This window comes from Macaca nemestrina, chromosome 18 (assembly GCF_043159975.1).
Source record: "Macaca nemestrina isolate mMacNem1 chromosome 18, mMacNem.hap1, whole genome shotgun sequence".
NCBI classification, from domain to species: Eukaryota; Metazoa; Chordata; class Mammalia; order Primates; family Cercopithecidae; genus Macaca; species Macaca nemestrina.
Window position 1 is genome coordinate 73,939,124 of NC_092142.1, and position 19,685 is coordinate 73,958,808.

General features: G+C 54.5%; 2 protein-coding genes across 6 annotated transcripts in view; one reads left to right on the forward strand and one right to left on the reverse strand.

Moving 5' to 3' along the window:
• Window positions 1-11,033, forward strand: part of LOC105491280 (zinc and ring finger 1) — a 112,532-nt gene extending 101,499 nt beyond the window's left edge. The window contains exons 3-5 of one of the 3 annotated variants that reach the window (XM_011757512.3): window positions 5,080-5,185; window positions 6,790-6,879; window positions 8,052-11,033. In XM_011757512.3, the coding sequence (XP_011755814.1) occupies window positions 5,080-5,185; window positions 6,790-6,847 (164 nt within the window). In that variant the 3' untranslated portion in view covers window positions 6,848-6,879; window positions 8,052-11,033. The remainder of the gene's footprint in view (window positions 1-5,079; window positions 5,186-6,789; window positions 6,880-8,051) is intronic. The other 2 variants (XM_011757514.3, XM_011757513.3) reach the window with 2 other exon arrangements.
• Window positions 10,857-17,107, reverse strand: LOC105491279 (lactate dehydrogenase D). Of its 3 annotated transcripts, none has more exons than XM_011757510.2 (11): window positions 16,970-17,107; window positions 15,868-15,980; window positions 15,520-15,661; window positions 15,152-15,293; window positions 14,849-15,008; window positions 14,306-14,505; window positions 14,083-14,211; window positions 13,876-14,003; window positions 13,153-13,243; window positions 12,929-13,040; window positions 10,857-12,848 (listed from the first exon to the last, which is right to left on the reverse strand). In XM_011757510.2, the coding sequence occupies exons 1-11, from the start codon at window positions 17,039-17,041 to the stop codon at window positions 12,683-12,685; spliced, it is 1,455 nt and encodes a 484-aa protein (XP_011755812.2). In that variant the 5' UTR covers window positions 17,042-17,107; the 3' UTR covers window positions 10,857-12,682. The 3 variants fall into 3 exon arrangements, with proteins under 3 accessions (XP_011755812.2, XP_011755811.2, XP_070941059.1); XM_011757509.2 differs by having other exon boundaries at window positions 14,849-15,065; XM_071084958.1 differs by having other exon boundaries at window positions 14,849-15,065; window positions 15,582-15,661; window positions 16,970-17,106.
• Between the last annotated feature and the right edge of the window lie 2,578 nt (window positions 17,108-19,685).

Here is a 19,685-nt window from a genome sequence, read left to right on the forward strand (position 1 = left end):
CTGCCATGGAAGAATGCTGCTCCCTGGGCACTGGGCTCTGTGTGGGCACTGCTGGCTTCCCCATGCAGTCTGAGTGGAAGCCCACGACTCCTCCCTATTGCCAGGAACCTCCAGGTGGCCTTTTGCAGCCAGTGGCTCTTGGTCCCAGTGAAATGTGCTCCCTGCCATGTGCCAGCCTGCATGGGGTGCCTGCACATTTTAGTTCTTCCCACCAGTGCCGCAGACTCAGGCCAGCTGGTAAGGCACAACACTGCACTGCATAAAACCGCCTGTGGAGTGGTGAGGAAAAGCTGCCTCTAACCTTCCTGTGCTCAAGTCCGAGTCCTTTAGTGCACAGGCCTTCTGTCCCAGGACAAGAAGAATCGCCCTCGTGCCCCCTGCCTTTCCCCTTCCCCTTCCCCTTCCCTTTCCACCAGTGAGGTTCAGTGCAAAAAGAAAGGAGAGTGAAGTACAGTCTTGTTATACAGCGCCTAAGCCTTATCCTCATACCTGCCTGTCCCTTCCCTGAATCCATCACCTCCTGCGGGGCGATGAGGGAGACCGCCTGTGCCCTCCTGGAGCTGACACAGATGGGGAGAGAATACACCTGGTGTGGGAAGCTGTATGGGACGCAGATAATTCTAGCTAGTCCCTTCGGTTCACAGTGGAGTTACTAATCAGTAGGAGAAAATGCAAAGGGAAACTACTTCGGAATCAGTAATTGCTGTGTTCCCAGGAAATCCTCCTTAAGTATGGAGGGGAAGGAATGCTTTAGAGGAAACTAAGGGCTGTAGCCCATACACTCATGTCATAGATGAGGTGCCCAAGACAAAGAGAGTAGGGAATACAGGTCCAAGAATGTCAGCAGGATGACTCTGTCCTCACTAAGCTATGCCGTTTTTCCTCCCATCTATGTTGAGGTTTTTCCCTCTGTTTTATTATGAAGAATGTCAAACACACAGCAAAGTTTTTATGTTTTTTGAGACAGTCTCATTCTGTCACCCAGGCTGGAGTGCAGTGGCACAGTCTTGGCTCACTGCAACCTCTGCCTCCCATGTTCAAATGATTCTCCTGCCTCAGCCTCCCAAGTAGCTGGGACTACAGGTGCGTGCCACCATGCCTGCCTAATTTTTGTTTTTTTGGTAGAGACAGGCTTTCACCATGTTGGCCGCACTGGTCTCAAACTCCTGACTTCAGGTGATCCATCTGCCTCAGCGTCCCAGAATGCTGTGATTACAGGCGTGAACCACTGCACCCGGTGTACAGCAAAGTTGAAAGTGTGTAAAGAACACCCCTATTGCTGGGGCATGATGGCTCACACCTGTAATCCCAGCACTTTGGGAGGCCAAGGTAGGTGGGTCATGAGGTCAAGAGATCAAGACCATCCTGGCCAACATGGTGAAACCCCGTCTGTACTAAAAATACAAAAATTACCCGGGCATGGTGGCGCACACCTGTAGTCCCAGGTACTCAGGTGGTTGAGGCAGGAGAAACGCTTGAACCCGGGAGACAGAGCTTGCAGTGAGCTGAGATCCGGCCACTGCACTCCAGCCTGGGCGACAGAGCGAGACTCCGTCTCAAAAAAAACGAGAACACCCCTGTTACACAACACAGGCACCACCTGGAGTCTGCAGTGTACTAGACCCGTTTATCCATCCACCAACCCATCTTATCCTTCTGATGCATTTCATAGTAAAATGCAAACACCAGTATGCTTCCCTGTCGGGGTTTTTAACTAAAGTAGTGCACATTCGAGGCCGGGCGCAGTGGCTCACACCTGTAATCCCAGCACGTTGGGAGGCCGAGGCGGGTGGATCACGAGGTCAGGAGATTGAGACCATCCTGGCTAACACGGTGAAACCCCGTCTCTACCAAAAATACAAATAATTAGCCGGGCGTGGTGGCGGGCGCCTGTAATACCAGCTATTTGGGAGGCTTAGGCAGGAGAATGGCGTGAACCCGGGAGGCAGAGCTTGCAGTGAGCCGAGATCGCACCACTGCATTCCAGCCTGGGTGACAGAGCAAGACTCCGTCTCAAAAAAAAAAAAAAAAATAGAAAAAAATAAAGTAGTGCACATTCGAACACTACAGAAGTACATAAAAGGATTTTTCTCCAGGTCCTCCTTTCCTCTACCACTATGAAAGTGTGTGCATCCTTCCAGACTTTGATCTGTGCCTACACACGCATTTGAATATGTATGGTAGCTAGTGCTTTCAAGCAGGGGGATCACGCCCATGTGTTCATCCACTACTTGCCATGTTTGGAGTCTGAGGGGACAGACACTCCAGCAGCAGACTCTGTGCCATCTCCCTTCTCAGTTTGTGTCGCCCTTTCAGGCGGGCCCTCAGGCTAGCCAGGTGTTCCAGACAGAAAATGACCACAAGTTGTCCTGGTGGCCAGGAAGCGAGTGACTTCTCTCGCAACTCATGTGCCTGGGGACTTAAAGATCGAATCGGTTCCATTTTATGCTTTTTCCTTGGGGTTCCTGGTAGGGGGCTTTGAGGAGTGGAAGCCATAGGCTTCTGGGCCTTGAAGAATCTTCATTTTATGGGCCCCAGGTGTTTGCCTTTCCACCGAAATAATAAGAGAACACAAAGAAACAGCAATGAGAAGGCCTCTCAAGCAGAGGGTCCCAGTCCCAGCCCCACCATCTGCGAACCCTCTCATGAGGTGTGTGACTTCCTTGGGCTTCCGGATCCTCATTCGCAAAATGAGAATAACACCGGGTGACCTGCCCAGCTTGGAATATGGTGAGGCTCAAAGGAAAACATGCACACGTGTTTGTCATTGGCAGTGTTCGGGACAGTTAAGCTCCTTTAGTGATGGAGAAGGGATCCTGCCACAAGCTCTGCCTTCTTCACAGCCGAGACACTGCTCTCCTGATATTTCCCCTGTGGCGTGGAGAACTTCTGGGTCGCCTTTTGTTCACGCCGCCTCTTTCACCTGCCCTTCAAATTCTCATGTCAGCCTGGGTTTGTCTTCTGCCTTCTTTGGATTTTGGTCTGAACTTTCTCCCCGGACTGCCTCTTTATCCCACATCCATGCCTGGCACCCATGTCTCTGTTCCAAACCTCAGCTCTAGGCTTCAGCAGCCTCCTGGAGGTCTCCATCAGCTGGCCAGGCCTCCTCCCACCCAACTCAGAATCCATCCCTTCCTTCTCATGCTTTCCTTCTGGGCACCCTCCCTTAGTGCAGGCACCTGCTGTTTGCCCCACTGCCCCCATCGGCACACGCAGGGCTGCTGCGCACTCCTTGCAGTCACCACAGCAGAACACAAGGCTGTTCCCTGTGCCCAGAATCTCCCGTCACCACCCCAGCATCATCCATCCTCAACCTTCTCCAAAGCCTTCCTGGAACAGCCTGTTGAGGCCTCTTTCTCCATACCCTGGCCCCTGGGCCTGCGTGTCAGAAGATGTCCTGGAAGTCCTCACGCTGTGCCTTTTGGTCTCCTCGTTCGGCATCCCTACTAGTCTGTGAGCTGCTTGAATCCCAAGATCACGACTATTCACTGTCGCCGGCACGCAGAATGTCATAGGACTTAATAAAAACCACTGGGTTCCCACAGGTGCAAGGAGCTTCCTTCCATTTCTTCTTTTTGGGATGGTGAGCAGGGTCATTTTTGTTTCTTTCTTTTTAAACATTGAGATGAAATTCACCATAAAATTAACCATTTTTATATGTGCAATTTAATAGCATTTAGGACATTCACAACCCCCATCTTTATCTGGTTCCAAACACTTCATTGCCCCACAAGAGAACCTCTGATGTGATCCCACTTATATGAGGTAGCTAAAATAGTCAAACTCACAGAAGCAGAGAGGAGAAAACGAGTGGCGGCCAGGGGCTGGGCGAGGGGGAGGGGAGTGGTGCATTAATGGGTGTAACATTTTAGTTATGTTGATGAGTAAGTTCTAGACATCTCCCGTACAACATAGTGCCTACAGTTGACAATACTGTATTGTATACTTGAAGATTTATTAAGAGGATACAGCATATGTTAGTCTTACCACAAAAAGTTTTTAAAAGGGGAAAAATGGGTCGGGCGTGGTGGCTCATGCCTTAATCCCAGCACTTTGAGAGGCCAAGGTGGGCAGATCACAAGGTCAGAAGTTCAAGACCAGCCCGGCCAACATGGTGAAAGCCATCTCTACTAAAAATACAAAAATGAGCCAGACGTAGTGGTGGGCGCCTGTAATCCCAGGTACTTGGGAGGCTGAGACAGGAGAATCACTTGAACCCAGGAGGCGGGGGTTGCAGTGAGCCGAGATAGTGCCACTACACTGCAGCCTGGGCGACAAAGTGAGACTCCACCTCAAATAAAAGGGTGGGGGAAAGAAAACCCCTTCCCCATTAAGTAGTCACTCCCCGTTTCCCCCGTCCCCAATCCCAATCTCCTTTCTCTCTATGAATGTATCTATTCTGGACATTTCATATGAGTGGGTTCATACAATAGGTGGTTTCTTTTACTTTATGTAATATTTTTGACATTTATCCATGTTGTAGCATGTGGCAGTTCTTCCTTTTCCTGACTGAGTAGTAGTCCATCGTCTGGATACATCATCTCTGTGGATCCGTTGCACAGCTGGTAGACACTGGGTTGTTTCCACCTTTGGGCTGTTGTGAACAACGCTGCTGTGAACCTCCATGCACAAGGATTTTCTTGGGGACCAGTTTCTTCCTCTCATTCTTGCCTCCTACCACTCTCTCCATTACCATATTTTTCTAAACCAGACATCAGCGCACCAGCTGCGTGTGTGTTTAGGGAAAGCATCTGTGGAGGGAAACAGCTTGCCTCATGTTGCCCCTGCTTCGTGTCTACCCTTCTCCAAGCCTTTTTTGTCCACTGTCACCTAGGCTTTTGGTTAATTGCGTGTTGGGATTAATCCCATTTTGTCTTTGGGTAATTAACATGTGGTGTCCACGCATTATCTATCTCCATGGTGAGAGTCAAGGTCCCTCTTGGGTTTCTGTGTCCCCTGCAGAGCCGAGCACAGCTTGGGGCAGCTTAGCAGTTCCCTAGTTCCTAGGCTGTCACCTGCCCCGTGCCACCTGTCCACTGGTGACTAACCCTCTTGCACTCTCCCCTGTCCCCCTTGCAGATGATGTGCTGACTAAAGATGCGGGTGAGTGTGTGATCTGCCTGGAGGAGCTGCTGCAGGGGGACACGATAGCCAGGCTGCCCTGCCTGTGCATCTATCACAAAAGGTAGGAGAGTTTGGCAGGGTAGCTCAGTGCACCCCACCTCCCAGAGGGGCAGACCCCCATCTCCAGCCATTCTGTTTCCTTTGGTTATGGGATGATCTCTCCCCCAACCTCTGGCTCCGAGTGGGTAAGAGCAGAGGCTGTCAGACAGGTGTCCACTGTGCCGGCGGGAAGGTGCGAGCATCCCAAGCGCAGGGCAGAGCTGAGTTGCCAGAGGTGTGCTCTGGTTTGAGGACTCAGGTGGTGGGAGCTGATGGGGAGGCCTGTGGAGCCTCACAGGTTGGAGGAGCTTAGGATGCCACCGGGCAGGTTGGTTCTCCGTCTGTCTCCCTGCCTCTTCTTCTTCTACGGGCCCTCTGCTCCACGGGGGGAGAACATCAATCTGTGCGAGGAAGGCCAGGCGGAGGGTGTGCCCACTGCCTTGCACTGACCTTCTCCCTAGAGGGCCAGGAGGCAGGAAGAGCCATTTTCCTGTGGGGCCACAGCACTGGGAGCAGTTGTAAGTAGCAGGCCCAGATTCACCCTCAGGCTCCAGTGTGAGCCTGGTCCTTGTTTCCAGCCAGAAGGAAGGCATCCTCTTGCCCAAGAGAGGAGGACACTGTGCTGCCTGTCGCCAGCACCTGCTGAATCCTTGAGCCCAGAGCTTCTTCCTGACACTCAGGTCTTTCAAAGCCTGACTCTCAGGGCCACTGCTGCACAGGATGACAACCAGGCACGACACGCGGCATGGCTGGTGCAGAGGAGGCTCAAGGCTGGCCTGGGAGAGATTCTTGGTCTAGCTCCCAGCACGGAGCCTTGCTTGTGTCCCAGGGAGGCACTAACCAGAACCAGAAAAGGAAATCTTTGACTCTCAGGGAGAATTATGCAAATTATCTGTCTGGTTCCTGTCTTTGAAAATGCCCAGATGTTGGTTTACAAATCAGGAAGCTGTCTTGGGGCAATCTCTGTTCCCTCTTTGATGCAGAGGGCCTTTCTCTGTAAACACTGGACACCAGGGCTGACTGTCTCTGGTCTGACTCCCCTCCTGCCTCTTGCAGTAAGGACTAGGTGCTGCTATCAGCTGATCATGGCTGAGCAGGGTAGAGCTTGGGGCTCTCCTAAGAGGTCACCCACTGGGAGGGAGCCTCACAGCTGTTCTTTTGACCCAGGAAGGAGCTCTTTCAGGACCCTGGCGCCCAGAGCCATGGCCCTTCTGCCGTGCCATTGTTCCCACTTCCCTGCCCTTGGAGTCTTAGAGACAGCTGACCAGCTGCCCTGCGGGGTCCACCGCTCTCACCTCACTGGTGGCTGCTGCCATCCTCCTGGGCCCTGTGCACAGAAAGCTTTGGTCCTTCTCAAGGCCACTCTCCCCCTTCCTACAGCACCAGATCCCCCTGAGCCAGTACCCACCACCACTGCCTCTGGCTGGGCCAAGACTAATCTTGGTGTTCTCCCTTCTTCGTGCTTCAGAAAGTAGCCATATCTGGGGACATGATTGTGTTTCTCTGGGGTCCTTTCAGAAGAGACTTAGGAAGCTCCTGCTCAGGAATCTGGCCCTTTGAAAGAGCCCCTTCAAAGCAGCCTGGGCAGCAGGTAATGTGGTTTCCCTTGCGGCCCCCTCCCCCCAGCTGCATAGACTCGTGGTTTGAAGTGAACAGATCTTGTCCGGAACACCCTGCGGACTGACCTGCGGGCTTGCTTGCTGACTCCTCTCAAAGGTGAGCCCGCGTTTGGGGGTGCTCCCGGCTCAAGGCTTGGGGTCAGGTCACTTTGGGGGCATGCAGTTTAGGGAGCAGGGCTGCCCTTATGCCACTGAGAAGAAAGCAGGAGCAGAGGGAAGGAGAACCTTATCAATTAGTCATCTGGAAATGATTTTCCCTGGGAAGGACAAGAGATACAAATCAACATGGGCAGTTATGAAGAACAGGCTCAGAAGAGTTAGGATCAGCTGGGGAAGAGACCAGTACATTCTACATTCCTAAGGAAAGTTCAGGAATATCCCCTGGGAATGTGCACGGGCAGGAAAAGGAGCCTGAGCGCTGGGTTTGTGCCTGGCATGGTCTCATCCTCGCTGAGCTCTGAGTCTCTGCCTCTTCTCTGGTAACGGGGATAATCTCACTCCCTGTTGCCATAAGGACATTGCACTTACTAAACAGACAGCCATGGGCAGCGGTGCATTGTTCCCTACAAAGTGCTTGTCAGCGATCATTTGACCACTGCTTCTTCCCATGCCGCTTCCAGATGAATCTGAGGCCTCCAGGCCAGACTCGATCTCGATCCCTCCATCCCACAGCACTGGGTGCTGACTCCACACATCGCTCTGGCTCACCGCTGGGTCTGGCCTCCCCATTTCTTCCCCAAGGGTACCCCGCTTGCTGCCAGCCATCCACCCCTGACCCCCATCTCACCTGTCCCTTCCAAGTTCTGGGCTGGCATTTTCCTTTTTCTGGCAAACAAGTAGACAAAACCCCCATAAAAACCAAAAGCCGAACTCCATCTCACAGCCAAAGGTTTTGGGGCCTCTCTTCTTCCCCTCCCTTTCTCTCTGTCTTGTTTTTGTTTTCTTTTGTTAGGTTTATTTTATTTATTCCAAGTAAACTCTCCCAGAACAGCTGATGATGTCAGACAAATCAGGGACATTTGCTTTTTTTTTTTACCTTCACCTCAAAAACTGATGACAAGGGGAGAAGAAAGAGCCAGGGGGAGAGTGAGGCAGGGGAGTAGAACCTGCCCAGGCGCATGGCTGCACATTCCCCATGTGCTGTTTGGCTTCTGGGGTCCTGTGTAGATGCCCCAGCCCCGCCTGCCCTCTCGGGATGCAGCTGCCCTGGGATGCAGCCGCCAGCCCTCGGCCCGACGGAGCACGACTTATTTATTACGGTCCACACAGGGACAGAGAGCCCCTGCTCCAGGGAGGAGGCCCACCGGACCCTGGGGCGGAGCTGAGCTTGGGACACCAGCGGGAACAGGGCACCCCTTCTGCACTGACTTCCAGATCATGGTTCTCCCTTCCTCCCTGAGGACTCCAAATTGGATGAGAGCAAGTTTGAGAGAAGAATGAATCAACTGCTATCCTTCCCCTCACCCCTCAGCCCAGGAGGGAAAGGGCATTTTCTTTTTCATCTTTGAAAGGCATTGTGGGTCTGTCTTTAAAGTGTTTACAAAAAAAAAAATTATATAAAAAAAAGTCTAGTGTCGACTGGTGTTTTCCCTCGTGATGTTTACAGCTTGCTGTTTGCTGCCCAGCCATAACCCACTCAGTGACAGACGAACACAGCCACGCCCTCGCCGCCAGCCTTCTGACGGTGGGCGAGCACGCAGTCTCTTCCCCTGCCCCAACTGGCCTTCTCCACCACCAACTTGTCTACTTTGGGTTTGGTTTTTTTTCTTCTATTTTTCTGGCTTGGTTTTTTGCTCTTTTCTCCCCTTGAGACCCTAATATCTTGACTTCATTGCCAAAAAACAACCCATCGAGAACTTTCTTCCCACTGATCCCATCTCTTTTTCCCTTCTTTCCTCCTGGTTCCGGTCAGTTCAGAGGATTTAACAATCACAAGTGTCCTGCAAAAATGCCTGAACTTTATTCTTAGGCCCTTGTGGATTTTTTTTCCCAGAAAACTTAAACAAAAAAAGACTTACTAAGAAATATGTACAGCTACCCCTGTTTTCAGGCACTATGTTTGAGAACATTTTAGCCATTGATGTTCACACGTGGCATCAGCCCATGCAAGATAGGTTTCTGTATTTATATATTAAAATACAAAAAAAAACTTATAAAATGTTTAAAAAAATGTTCAAAGCTTGGGAGAAAAGCTTTCTTCATTAGTCAAGGTGTTTTGATATGGTATTAAAATGTCTAATAAAAGATACACTGTGTGATTTTATTTTAATGAGGTGTTGTTATACAACCAAGAAATGGGGGCAGGGGCCTGCCCCCCAATCCCTCACCTACCTCCTTAGCATTCCTTCAGGCTGCTGCTCGGGGCTCCAGGTGTGTGAATTGGTCCTCAGACAGGCCTGGGTGGAGGGAGAGTGGCAAGTCAGGCGTGCCTCCTACAAGCTTCCTAACCTCTTAAGCATCATGGAACCAGTCAGCCCTCCTCTGTGGAGTCATTGTGCCGGACCTCTGAAAAGATCTGCAGGGGCCAAGATGTTGCAGCCACTGGAGGCTGCAAGGATGTGGGTTCTTCCAGGTGTGGGCCCAGCCCCCCTCCTTCCAGCCTCTGCTCCCCATCCCACGTTCCACTCGCCCTGCCTGTTGTTCAGTTTGCATCTCAGTGCTGACTCACGGGCATGCTTCATTGAGGCCCAGGAAGAGGCCCTGGTTTGGGGCTGTGCCAGTTCAGAGCCCTTGAACCAGAACCAACTGCTCAGGCTCACAAAAGTTGGCAAAATGCAGGCTGGGCGGGCAGCTCGGGGCAGGGAGCAGCAGTGCAGGCCTGGCCTGTGTCCCCATGCCCCGCGGGCTCCCGGAGCAGCGTTCCAGAGCCTCCTGCAGAGCCAGCGAAGGAAAGCTGTGGAGGGAGATGACTCCACCGCCTCTCTGCTCTGACCCTTCTCAGGCCCGCCTGATGTCTGGACCACCCCCCTGCTGCCACAGCCCCTGGCTCCGCAGTCACCCTCCATCAGATGCTTCCAGAGGCACCTACTGTGTGCAAGGGCATTCACAACAGGCCAGTGGGCAAATGTGAGCCAGGGCCAGCGGAGAAACACTAAAGACGACTCGGTGGTTCAGAGCCTGGGCCTCAGCGCGGGACCCGTCTGGGGTGAAGACCTTGGGGCTGTTGTGAGTCGACGGCAGGAACGTGGGCTCTAGACTGTGCATTCAGGCTCTCCTACTTGGCAGAATGATCTTGGGGAAACGACTTCATCTGAACTTCAGATTTTTCACATGTGAAGTGGGGACAAAACCATGCAGCTCAGAGGTCCCTGTGGGGGCCGGGGGAGCTGCCCTGCAGGTCCTGGCACATGCACAGCAGGCTCCCCATAGCTTTGTCACCACAAAGGGCACTGTTCTATTCACAGCACCTCCTGCTTCTGCCTGGCAACTGTGTCTCCCTGTGCTATATTTAATTCCACCAGCAAAGCTGGCAAGGCAGGGCCCAGCCCTGAAGGAGATCTCCTTGCCTGAGCCCTGGATCGGGAAACGGAGGCTTCCATGTGCCCACCTTGGCGGCTTAAGCCTGCTGCTTTGGCAGTGCCACGGGTGAGCCGAGCAGCTGTGAGTTGGGTGGGGCAGGGCTGTAGCCCACGCCGGGTGCTATTCCAGGCTCCAGGGGCTGGTGCTCATCCCCACCCCCAGCGACTTCAGTCCTACCTGGCACGCTGCAGCCCTCTGCCGGCTGCGGGGTCCTCTGAATCGAGACCCAGGTTGCCTGCTTTTGGTGTGGGGGTGGGATTGGGGCTGTCTGAGCTTGCCAGGTGGAGCTCATGTTTGTGATCCTCTGTCCGGACAGCTCTCCAGAATCCTGTGTTGCCCCTGCTCTGCCTTTCTGGGATGGGAGAGAACGTGAGGGAGCCGGCGAGCAGGTTCTACCCACTCTGCTAAGGGCCTAGCACACTTTGATGAGGTTCCTAGATATGAGCCCCTCACAAAGACCAACCATTCCTCTAACAGCCATTTAAAGGTACTGAAGTTCATGGGAAAATGTCCTCATTCTTAGGAGATAGATGCTGAATTATATAGGTGAATGTCTTCAAGAAATGTGTAGTTTAATTCCAAATGGTTCCCCCCAAAATACACAAAGCAAATAAGGCCAAAATGTTCATTGTTGAATCTGCAGTGGCTGGTATTTCAGTGAACAGTGTACTTGTTCTTTCAACTTTTCTGTATGTTTGGAATTTTTCTTAATAAAAGATTGTGGGAAATGGTCATTTGCTGAGCGCCTCCTAGTTGCCAGGCGCTGGAGGGCGCATCAAAGAAGAGTCCTATCCAGCTGCTGCAGGATTCCCACCTGGAGGAGTGGGTGACTGGCTGGCTGGCTGGAAGGGGAGGGGCGAGAGGGCTGTCTCGGTGATGAGCACACGTGTGCTGGGGTGGTTTGGGGAGAGGGCTGAGATTTGTCACCAATCAGCCCTTGGCACGGTCTCTGCTCCCCACCAGGGCAGCACGGGACAGAAACGTCACAGAGTGGCCTCCAGGCTCAGGTCGGTGTCACCGCTGTCGGCGGGAGCCCAGTGTTAGCATGGAGCGGGGGGGGGGGGTTCCGAGAACTGAAGTTGGACTGAGGCGTCTCACTGCAGCTGCCTCTGCCTAAGGCCTAGCAGCCTGCCTGAGCACCGAACAGCTGATGGGAGGAGGAGAGGGGCGGAGGCCAGGGAGGGCATGGGGTGTGGCATGCCCCTTTCCAAAAGGGACCGAAGACTAGAGGGGCCTGGAAGATGAGACAGCACTACAGGTTCCTGGGATCTGCGGGGGTGGAGGACTTAGCTTGGCTTCTGGGCTGCCAGGCCTTCCCTGACCCTAGGAGGAGGTTTGCCCAGGGCTGAGAGCTGCAGGCCCGGGGCAGAAGTGAGTCCTGAGCCGCAGCTGCCTGGAGCAGATGCCGCGTATCTGAGCTTCATGATGTCGGGCGCCCTCCTGTGGGCTTAGGGGGAACAACTGCCAACATCTCAAGACTAAAGACTGAGGCTCTGGCCCAAGACAGGGCCTCCGGTGGACAGACCTTGAGGGCAAAACAGCTGGTGGTACGATACATAACCCCATGAAGAGGTGGGTGCAAAAATAGTTTCATCTCTGTTTCTGAAGACGTGGCAGCTGCTGAGGAACACATTCAGTGTGTTCAGAGGCCTGGTTCAGGTCCAGTTGGAGAGTCCATCCAAGTGACATGCCGTGGGCAGGTCCTCAGGCCTGAGGCCGAGTAGCTGGGACAGGGACCTGGGTTCCTTTCCGAACCCTGAGCACCGCCCCCCTCCTCAGGCTATAACAAGTCAGAGGACAGCCCCAAAACAAAGGGGTCACTAGCCAAAGGACAGAGAACCTGGAGCTGGAGGGGAGGAAGTGCTGCCTGCTGACTTCCAGGTCGCTGCAGGTGGGTTTCAGGTTTATTCCAGATTTCTTGGGGGAGGCTCCAAGGAGAAGACCTACCAGCATGGCACGGGAGCTCACGTCCCATACCAGGAAAGGAGTGCCTGTCACCAGGTGAAGAGGGAAGGGTCCTGGGACCCCAGCAGTGGGAGGCCTCAGGGGAGGAGTGTCATCAGAGTCTTGAGTGGACCCAGATGGTCTCTTCCAGCCAGGACAGGATGCGTAGGAGCAGAGAGGAAGCAGCTTTGCTGGGAACCACCCAGGGTTGTTTACTGAACCAAAGGCTCCTGGAGCCAGCCAGAAGGACGGGGAGTAGCACGGTGCTCAGGCTTCTCTCTGGGCACTCTGACCTTGGGCCCAGATACAGTGGACTCACTGGCAGCAAGACTGCGTCAGCTACTGTCTATTCCCTTGCAGGGGCCGTGGCATGAAGAAAAGTTCCAGAGCAGGGGCTCCGTAGTCTGGGAACTTGTGGGCTAAGTGCTCAGAGCCCCTCACAGCACTTTGCCCGGGTTCATGAGGCCTTGAGGGTCTAGCACAGCCTTGAGCTGCCGCATGGTCTCCACGCCCACGGCGCCCACCTCCTCCCGCAGCAGCTGCCGCTTGCCCAGTCCGATGCCATGCTCCCCCGTGCACGTTCCGTGGAGGGCCAGTGCCCGCCTGGGGGCGGGAAGGAGACATCCTCATGGGGCCCCCTTCCCTCTGCCCTCAGCTATTCCCCTCCCTGACTTTGCTCCTACCTGCCCAGCTGTTCTGCAAAAGCCTTGACCCTACCCAGTTCCTCAGCGTCATCAGGGTTGACCAGCAGGATGCAGTGGAAGTTGCCGTCACCCACATGCCCGACAATGCTTCCTGGAGGCCCAGAGGACAGAACTGTTCACCCTCCCTCTTGCCTCCTGCTGCCCCAGGCTCTGGTCAGCCCCGACACCCCCCCACCTCTCCCCAGCAGCAGGGTGGGCAGAACCTGTGAGTCCCGAGGCGTTCAGATCCTCCTTGGTCTGCACCAGGATCTCCGGCAGCCGGGAGATGGGCACACACACGTCCGTGGAGTAGCCCTGGTCAGAGGGTGGCCTGTGAGTTACCCCTGCCTGCCTGGGGGTATGGGGTCACCGTGGTCAAAGCTGAGGACAGGTCTGGGGGCACTGGGCTTCAGCTCTTGGCCTCGCACAAGGAAATAATCCTGCTCTTCTCTAGGCCTCAGCCCTCACCTCCCCCCAGCACAACACAGGAGACAAATGGCCCAGGCGTGCTTGCCACACCTCCCGGTAGAGGCTGTTCCCACTCCCCTGTGGCTCCCACCGCCAAGCTCCAGGCTGCTAAGCCTTTGCACAGCTGCCTGGAGCCGAGATTCCCCTTCCCCAGGTTAGGCTAACATCCCCCTCTCTATCATCTCTTCCTCCACGAAGCCTTCCTTCCGTTTACAACTCCCAAGAGCACTACACTGTTCCCACGACCTGGCTCACAGGAAGGGCTTTTGAGGGCTTAGCAGACAACTGTGCTTTCCCTGTAGACAGTATCTGAACAGCTGGGTGGGGCGACCTGCAGCCCCCGGTTCTAGCACCTGCTCAGCCAGGCCCAGCCCCCTTGTTGAGGCTCGGACTGTTGCTCTGTGCAGTAGAGTGGTGGGCTGAGGAAAGGGTTTGTGGGCTGAGCTGTGGGCCCCATCTGCACCCCAGTCCCAGCTCACCTTGCAGCCTGGCCGCATGGCCAGGGCTGCGTACCAGGCATTGTGCCGTGCTGTCCAAAGCTGGCTGCGCTCCTCGGCTGCCTTGGCCCAGGAGAAGTCAGAGGCTCCGTTCTGCTGGACTATCTCCTCTGCAGTTGGGGGAGGGAGGCTGACACCCGGCTGTCGCTGAGGCAGCCCACCCTGCTGCCCCACTCCACCCCAGCATACCTGTGCGTTGCAGCTGCTCCTCCAGTGCCTGCTGGGAGCCATGGAACTCCAGGAAGAGTGTGGGTGCCACTGAGCAGTTCAGCTTGCTGTACCTGTTGCAGGCATCCATCATGACTTCATCCAGGAACTCTGGATCCAGGGAGAGGGCAGGCCAGGTGAGTCCTGGCCTTCCCAGGGGGCCTCTTCCAGGGAGCCCACCCTGACTGCCCCGTCCTCAGCTCACCAATGCGGGCTACGGGCACTGCAGCCTGGAGGATGTGTACAGTGCTGTCCACAGCAGCCTGGACACTGGGGAACGCACACGTGGCGGCCACTATGGCCTCAGGGACAGGGTGCAGGCGCAGGGTGGTGGCTGTGATGAGGCCCAGCGTCCCCTCAGAGCCCACGAACAGCCCAGTGAGGTTGTAGCCGGCTGCACTCTTCCTAGGTCCCAGGGACACGCAAGGTGAGTACCAGGCTGTGTGATGAGGGATTTCTGGCCAGAAGCCCAAGCTGGAACCCAGGACACCGACCCCAGGCACTGAGGTCTGGGCTGGCCTCCCTCGGGCCCAGATTCCCTGGCCCAATTCTTTCTGCTCCACAAAGCAAATCGGCCTCACGCAGGGAGAGCAAACCCTGTTCCCATCCACTTTGGCTCAAGTGACAGGGCTTCAGAGCCTGGGGAAGCCTAGCCTGCCAAACCAGGAGGCCGGCAGGAGGTGCCTTTCACAGCCCGGGCAGCCCCCCAGCAGTGCCCAGGGCCAGGGCCCCCGCAGAGGGCACTCACCGGAAATGCCGGCCTTGGCCCGCCGTGTGCAGCAGCCGCCCGTCGGGCAGCACCACCTCCAGGTTGAGCACGTTGTCCCGCATGGTGCCGTAGCGGACCGCGTTGGTGCCCGACGCCCCGGTGGCCGCCATGCCACAGAGAGAGGCGTCCGCACCCGGGTCTGGAGCGCGGCGTACAGGAGAAGGCAGCCTCAGAACGGGAGGTCCTTTCCCTCGGGCTGGGGGAGGAAGGTCCCCTGAGCCCCAGACACAACCCTGCTCCCAACGTGCCCTCAGGGCCCCAGGAAAGGTTCGCGAGTCCTACCCACGGGAAACCAGAGGCCGCTATCCCGCAGGTGGAGGTTGAGAGCTTTGCGGGTGACGCCCGGCTCCACCACCACGGAGAAGTCCTCCAGGTTCAGCTCCAGGATTCGGTCCATATGCGTCAGGTTAATGCAGACGCCGCCCTGGTGGGAGCGGGTGCTGAGACCACTGCATACCTGGGTCTCTGACCTGGCCACGTCCCCGGGTCACAGCCCGCGGGTGTCCCCCCAGCAGCCAGACCAGACCCCCAGAAGCAGGCAGCCCGCGGGCGGGCGCAGACCCAAGGAGCTGTGTGCGGCGGGGGAGGCAGCCACAGGTGTGCCAAGGTGGGGGACCAGCCCCGAGGCGGGCAGGGGAGCCACACGGTACCTGCACAGCGCAGACGCCACCCTCAAGCCCGGTGCCGGTGCCGAATGGGATAATGGGCACACCTTGGCGGTAGCACAGGGCTGCCAGCCGGCTGACCTGCTCCACGTTCTGGGGCCACACCACAGCATCGGGAGGTTCGCACCTAGAACCAGACCCTCAGTGATTTACGGGGGCGTGGCACCCTCTGGTCCCGAGGTGTTGCAGGGCCTGAGGCTACAGCGAACGAGGGGCAGAAAACATGCCAGAGCACCCCAAAACAGGTGAGTGAGGGGGAACGCAATCCAGGACCCTCGCTCTCAGCTGGGGTTGAATCCAGAAGATGGGAGGGGTCTGCGAGCCCTCCCATACCTGTGCACCGACTCATCGCGCCCGTGCTGCTCTCGGACCACCGTGGCAGTGGACACGTGGGAGCCGCCCACCACGGCCTTCAGAGCCTCTACGAAGTCCCTGCAGAGCTCGCCCTGCAGGGGAGAAACACACTGCCAGGGTCCCCCGAAAGACACCTGGGGCCACAGCCCTGCCCCAGTGTCAGCGTGGAGGGCTGGGGGCTGGAGGGAGCTTCCCCTGCCGACCCCCGGCTGACAACATCCTTGCCAGGTAGGCCCTCTTTAAACAAACCCACTCTCCAGAAATGCCTCTTTTCCAAACACAGCCATTGGGGTCAAAGTTGCCCCTCAGAAAAAAAACGCTACCACAATTTTTTTTAATGTTTTCTTTTTTAATAAAAACAGGGTCTTACTATGTTGCCCAGGATGATTTCAAACTCCTGGGCTCAAGCGATCCACCTGCCTCGGCCTCCCAAAGCGCTGGGGTTACAGGCATGAGCCAAGGTGCCCGGCCATCCAAATACAAAACCAGAATTCGCTCTCCAAAAAGGCTATCAGCAGTGTTCCTTCAATAGCCAGCCCAGCCTGAGCCGACTGAAAAGGTCCCTCACTTCCTCCTTTCTCCAGGGCCAACCAAGCACCACCCCCGCCACAGGGGACTCAGAGCTTGATAAGGGAATGACAGGGAGGAAAAGCTTTCACTGCCCCCTCCCCACTCTGCCCTGGCTGGGGCTTCTGGAGCCCTTCGTGGGGGGCTGGGGAGGGGAGCAGTTTCTTCCCATTTTACAGATGAGAAATGGAGGCCAAGTTAAGGACAGAGCCTGGCCTGGAACCTAGATCCTTTCCTCCAGGGCCTTCTTCCACAGGTGTGTTTTATTCCAGAGCCACCCAGGGGCATCCATTTGACTCCCCCAGCCCCACTCATGGTAGCAGTGGGGACTCAGCTGATCTCTACACTCACTCTACACCCACACTTGCCACAGGGTAAGCCCAGTGCCCTTTTGCCCAAGGTCAGGTCACTTGGTGCTGGGGCATCACAGAGCCCAGGAAACTTGGGATCAGAACCCCCTGTTCCCCCGCTCCCCACCTCATCCCTCCAGGGGACTTCTCTTCTCTCCCGGTACCTTTGCCTTCTGGGAGCAGTAGCCCCTCCAGGGGAACAGCCCCCAGGTTGCAGCCCGGAGCAGTCGGGCCATAGCCAGGCACCTGCCAGAGGGTGTGAGCGCTGGGTGGCAGGGTGACCAGTCAGCTACTGTGGCAGCAGCTGCGGCTGCTGTCAGCCCATTGGCTAGGCCGGGGGTGGGGCCTGCTTAAGGTGGCATGGGCTTTAAGGTGGCCCTTGCAGATCTTGCAGACATTTTCGTGGACGCCAGGGATGACACTTCTAAAGGAGAAGTGAGGTTCACTGGACGTTTAGGGAAACTGTAAGGCAAAAATAAAATTCTAAGCCTCCCAACCGACCGAATGGACTTTCGTCTCAGCCAAGGGCATTCCAAAGTAAACCTGAAAAATTAATTCAGGCTGTGATGGGAAGGGGTTTAGGACATGCCTCATTATCCCCCTCCTCCCTTTAGAATTCAGACACAACTGACTAGCATTAACACTAAAACAGAGATCTTAAGGCATTCTGATCTTAAGACACAAAACACTCTTTGTAGCAATAAGATACCAAATTCCAACCTGACTCTAGCATCACCTGACAGATAGCAGGCCCTGAAAGAAATTGATGTCTTTTACCCCCAATATCTATTCCTTTGATATTTTTAAAAATAGCTCCAAAAAGCTGTCTTTTGTGGGGAAAATCTAGAATCTGTAGAGAAGCCCCTCCCCCTGCCAGGAATTTTTTTTTTTTTTTTTTTTTGACGGAGTCTCACTCTGTTGCCCAGGCTGGAGTGCAGTGACGTGCGGCAACCTCCAGCCCCTGGGTTCAAGCAATTCTCCTGCCTCAGCCTCCCAAGTAGCTGGGATTACAGGTGCCTGCCACTGTGCCCAGATAATTTTTGTATTTTTAGTAGAGATGGGGTTTCACCATCTTGGCCAGGCTGGTCTTGAACTCCTGACCTCGTGATCCACCTGCCTCGGCCTCCCAAAGTGCTGGGATTACAGACATGAGCCACTGAGCGCCCAGCCTCTTTCCAGGTTTTATCCTGATCTAAGGGAGATTTAACTAAGAGTCTGGCACCTTTTAAGGCCTTAGACATTTACCATCTATGTTACATAATAAGAACCTTGGGCCGGGCGTGGTGGCTCACATCTGTAATGCCAGCACTTTCAGAGACCAAAGTGGAAGGATCACGAGGTCAAGTGATAGAGACCATCTTGGCCAACATTGTGAAACCCCATCTCTACTAAAAATACAAAAATTAGCTGGGCATGGTGGTACACGCCTGTAGTCCCAGCTACTTGGGAGGCTGAGGCAGGGGAATCGCTTGAACCTAGGAGGCGGAGGTTGCAGTGAGCCGAGATCGTGCCACAGCACTCCAGCCTGGTGACAGAGTGAGACTCCGCCTCAAAAAAAAAAAGAACCTTGGTCTCCACAACTCCTTATCTTAACCCAGATGCTTCTTTCTATTGATTCCAGGTTGTCTTTTTAAAATTTTTTAATTAAAAAAATTTTTTTGTTGTATACCAAGATTCCAAGTCTTTGGATAATAATTCTTTTTTTTTTTTTTCTTTTTTTTTTTTGAGACGGAGTCTCACTGTGTCACCCAGGCTGGAGTGCAGTGGCCGGATCTCAGCTCACTGCAAGCTCCGCCTCCCGGGTTCCCACCATTCTCGTGCCTCAGCCTCCCGAGTAGCTGGGACTACAGGCGCCCGCCACCTTGCCCGGCTAGTTTTTTGTATTTTTTAGTAGAGACGGGGTTTCACTGTGTTAGCCAGGATGGTCTCGATCTCCTGACCTCGTGATCCGCTCGTCTTGGCCTCCCAAAGTGCTGGAATTACAGGCTTGATGGATAATAATTCTTTCAACCAATTGAAAATCAGAAAAAAATTTTTTTTTTTTTTTTTTTTGAGACAGAGTCTCACTCTGTTGCTCAGGCAGTGGCATGATCTCAGCTCACTACAACCTCCATCTCCTGGGTTCAAGTTGTTCTCATGCCTCAGCCTCCCAAGTAGCTGGGATTACAGGTATGCCACCATGCCCAGCTAATTTTTGTATTTTTAGTAGAGACAGGGTTTCACCATGTTGGTCCAGGCTGGTCTCGAACTCCTGACCTCAAGTGATCCACCCGCCTTGGCTCCCCAAAGTGCTGGGACTACAGGTATGAACCGTGCCCAGCGCCAATCAGAAAAGTCTTTGAATTCACCTATGATCTGTAAGCTCCTCCCTCCATCGGAAGGAACCAACGCATACCTTGCTCATATTGATTAGTGTCTGATGTCTCCCTAAACTGTATAAAAGCAACTATAACTCGACTCTCTTGGATACATGTTCTCAGGACCTTCAGGGAATGTGTCACAGGTCATGGTCTTCATGTTAGTGGTGGCAAATCCATACAGGTCTACAGAAACCTCAATGCTTGCCTTGTCAGAAGAAAGAATTCTACTGAAGAGTTCTGAAACGAAAATATCTTGAGCCCCCAAAATTACTAAGCTAAAGGGAAAAGTCAAGCTGGGAACTGCTTAAGGCAAACCTGCCTCCCGTTCTTTCAAAGTCACCCCTCTGATCACTCAGCTAAATGCATATCTGACTGCCTCCTTTGGAGAGACGAATCAGAAACTCAAAAGAATGCAAACATTTGTCTCCTATCTACCTATGACCGGGAAGCCCCCTCCCCGTCTTTCCAGACCCAAACAATATTCATCTTACATATGTTGATTGATGTCTCATGTCTCCTC

Bases quoted from the DNA above. Each gene is read 5' to 3' on its own strand.
- LOC105491279 (XM_011757509.2), bottom strand. From the start codon at position 17,041: ATGGCCCGACTGCTCCGGGCTGCAACCTGGGGGCTGTTCCCCTGGAGG. The intron at 14,212-14,305 runs GTGAGCTGAGGA...CCCTGGATCCAG, and splicing joins AGTGCCCGTAGCCCGCATTG to AGTTCCTGGATGAAGTCATG. The intron at 13,244-13,875 runs GTGAGCTGGGAC...CCCTCTGACCAG, and splicing joins CCATGCGGCCAGGCTGCAAG to GGCTACTCCACGGACGTGTG.